The sequence below is a fragment of the Mustela erminea genome, chromosome 5 (assembly GCF_009829155.1).
Source record: "Mustela erminea isolate mMusErm1 chromosome 5, mMusErm1.Pri, whole genome shotgun sequence".
In the NCBI taxonomy this organism is placed as follows: domain Eukaryota; kingdom Metazoa; phylum Chordata; class Mammalia; order Carnivora; family Mustelidae; genus Mustela; species Mustela erminea.
This window is the reverse complement of record NC_045618.1, coordinates 148,084,979-148,087,453: the sequence shown is the minus strand read 5'-3', so window position 1 is coordinate 148,087,453 and position 2,475 is coordinate 148,084,979. Positions and strand designations below refer to the sequence as shown.

At 44.9% G+C, this 2,475-nt stretch overlaps 1 protein-coding gene across 1 annotated transcript; it reads right to left on the bottom strand.

The window, feature by feature from the left end:
• Positions 1–5: 5 nt before the first annotated feature.
• LOC116590261 (disintegrin and metalloproteinase domain-containing protein 29-like) lies at positions 6–1,958 on the bottom strand (the record flags this gene model as incomplete). Its single annotated transcript, XM_032341837.1, has 1 exon — positions 6–1,958. A coding segment is annotated over exon 1 (1,836 nt), but the record flags the coding sequence as incomplete, so codon positions are not given.
• Between the last annotated feature and the right edge of the window lie 517 nt (positions 1,959–2,475).

The window sequence follows — 2,475 nt, the reverse complement described above, 5'->3', positions numbered from 1 at the left end:
GCAGAATTGTTACAGAACTTTCCATGACCACAGGGAGTACCAGGTCTCACATGACCAACATCAGTGGTTCCTGTGGAGCGATGTGTGTCCAATCCCCAACACCAGACACCTGAAATCTTAGACTGATGGAAGCCCACATGTTCTTGCAACTGAGGGAGATGAGTTACATTGGTACACTGCAGCCTTCCACACTTGACATCTTGGTCCCCACAACGAATAAAGTTTCTGGCTGAAAACTCTCTTTTACAGTGTCCAAATTGGTGGCCTTTTTTATTAATTCGGTAGCAGGCACCTGGTCCTTCCACAGTGTTTGCACCAAATATTTCTTTGCAGTGCATGGTACGGTCAGTGCAGTTTCCACGATAACAGTAGCCTTCTTCAGTGCAGGGGGTTCCATCTTGCATGTAGAAATTATCAGGACATTCAGAAGATCCCCCCTTGCAATACTCTGGAAGGTCACAGATATTCCGGATTGGTCTACAGAGTGTCCCAACAGCAGAGAAGGTGCAGTTTGTACAGCATAGTCCTTTATCACAAAGAAATGTAGTTTCAAGTTTGCAGTTGTTACCACAGCAGGGGTTGCTGGCGCACTGCTTGATGGAGCCACAGTCACACTGTTCCTTCTCTTCTACTATAGAGTTTCCACAGCGTATATGTGTCAGGCTTGTGTTAAAGAATATCACTTCTTCATTGAATAGGCAATGCTTGTTAATGCTCAGAACATTTTGTAAGTGTGCAAAAGAACAGTTACTAAAGGAATCTGTCAACACAGGATATCTGTACATGATGCAGCTGGACCTCCTCTGGCAACTGCACTCAGGATTATCAAAAGGAATACCAATTGATCTTGCACAGTATTGGGAAGTTATCACAGCTAACAATAAATAATGTCTTCCCAGGTGACCAACCATATGTAGGCATCGAGGAGAGCATAAACCGAAGGCTGCAGGCTCATTTTGATAGTCTTGTGGTCCTTCCTTAACCACAACAAAGGATGAACTTGGATTTATGATTCTGAACAAGTAATTCTCATGAAATCTGTGGTATTGACCAGATGGCAATCTATAATCATTCATGTTGACTGGATCTCTTACATCAAATATTAGGATTGCAGTAAGATGGAATTTTATATCAAGGCCTTTATATATTGAGTCCATTAAACTAACCATATCTATCAGAAACTTTGCACATGTTGTTACATTATTATATAAACGATATACTGAATTGGAGCTTTGAGCAAATCCTTTGATCATGGATTTATGGGAGGAAAATATCCTGTTACTGAGTCTGGAGCCTGGAATGGCAATTTCTTGAGGGAACAAGGTGTCCATATCCTGCTTGTATCCCACTTTATAGGTAGGTCCCGTCGCATTTGTGTCTGCCACTATCTGAGAAACAATGTGCTCAAACCTTTGGGAATTGCTGAGGGGTTTGATTTCATAGGCAAGGTCATCCAACTTCATGATACCCTCAAGACCCCCATAGCATGTGTCCACGGTGACCATGGAAAGAGGAATCTCCTCCAGGTAGCCGACGTAGTAACAGTCTGGAGGAATGAAGGGATAGTCCATCTGCAAGGCTCCTTGGTCGTCCTGAGTCATCACCAGCAGATGTCTGGACCAAAACAGTTTCTTGTGCCGCATGTGGATAATGTGCCTCTTGCCCCCAAAATGCAGACTGTAGGACAGCCATCCTGGTATCTGAACACCTTTGCCATGGTGCAGCTCCTTCCTGGGAATGACCACCTCAGAGGAGATGTAGCGCCACGAGGGATGGCCTTGAGAACCCTGGGCAGGAACCAGCCCTGCCCAGAGAGAAAGCACCAAGAGGAGTGCCTTCATGGTGACCTGACCTGCCAGACTCAGGCCCTTGCTCAGAGATATCTGTCTGTGAGAATGGATCAAGGGAAGATCCTCAGTGAGGGCCTGACCTAGAGCATCTGACAGAACAGAGGGCTGCTTCAGGCTACCAGCACCCCACACCTGGGGGCCACCTGTGGGGATGAGGTCACAATCGCAGGGTGTGGCAGTGGGTGGGCCTACACATCAGTTCAACTGTGGTGAATGTGTGAGAGATGAGTGAGACATGTGCATGCATACTCACATGGACATGGGAAGTTTGTTGGTCCCAGAGGTACCCCCGTTTTCATCATGTTTAATCTTTTCTCCAGATACTTGAATACATGACATACAGTTATAATGTAATTCACTCCTTTACCAGTTTCATCTCCTGTGGTACTGCTGGGTACACTTTCTGTGGATTACCCCCATCATTCACCATGGAGACAACTCCTTTCTACTTTGTCGGCATGTCGAGGTAGACATTGCAAATGTTACCTTATAGGCATTGAAGAAAATGGCTTTGTAACGTTACCTCTATTTTCCTGGTTTGCCATTCATTGGCAAGTGATTTGATCTTTTTTGGTTTTTATTTTGAATCTTCCTTTGAGCTTACTGAGTAAAATACTCCCCAGTA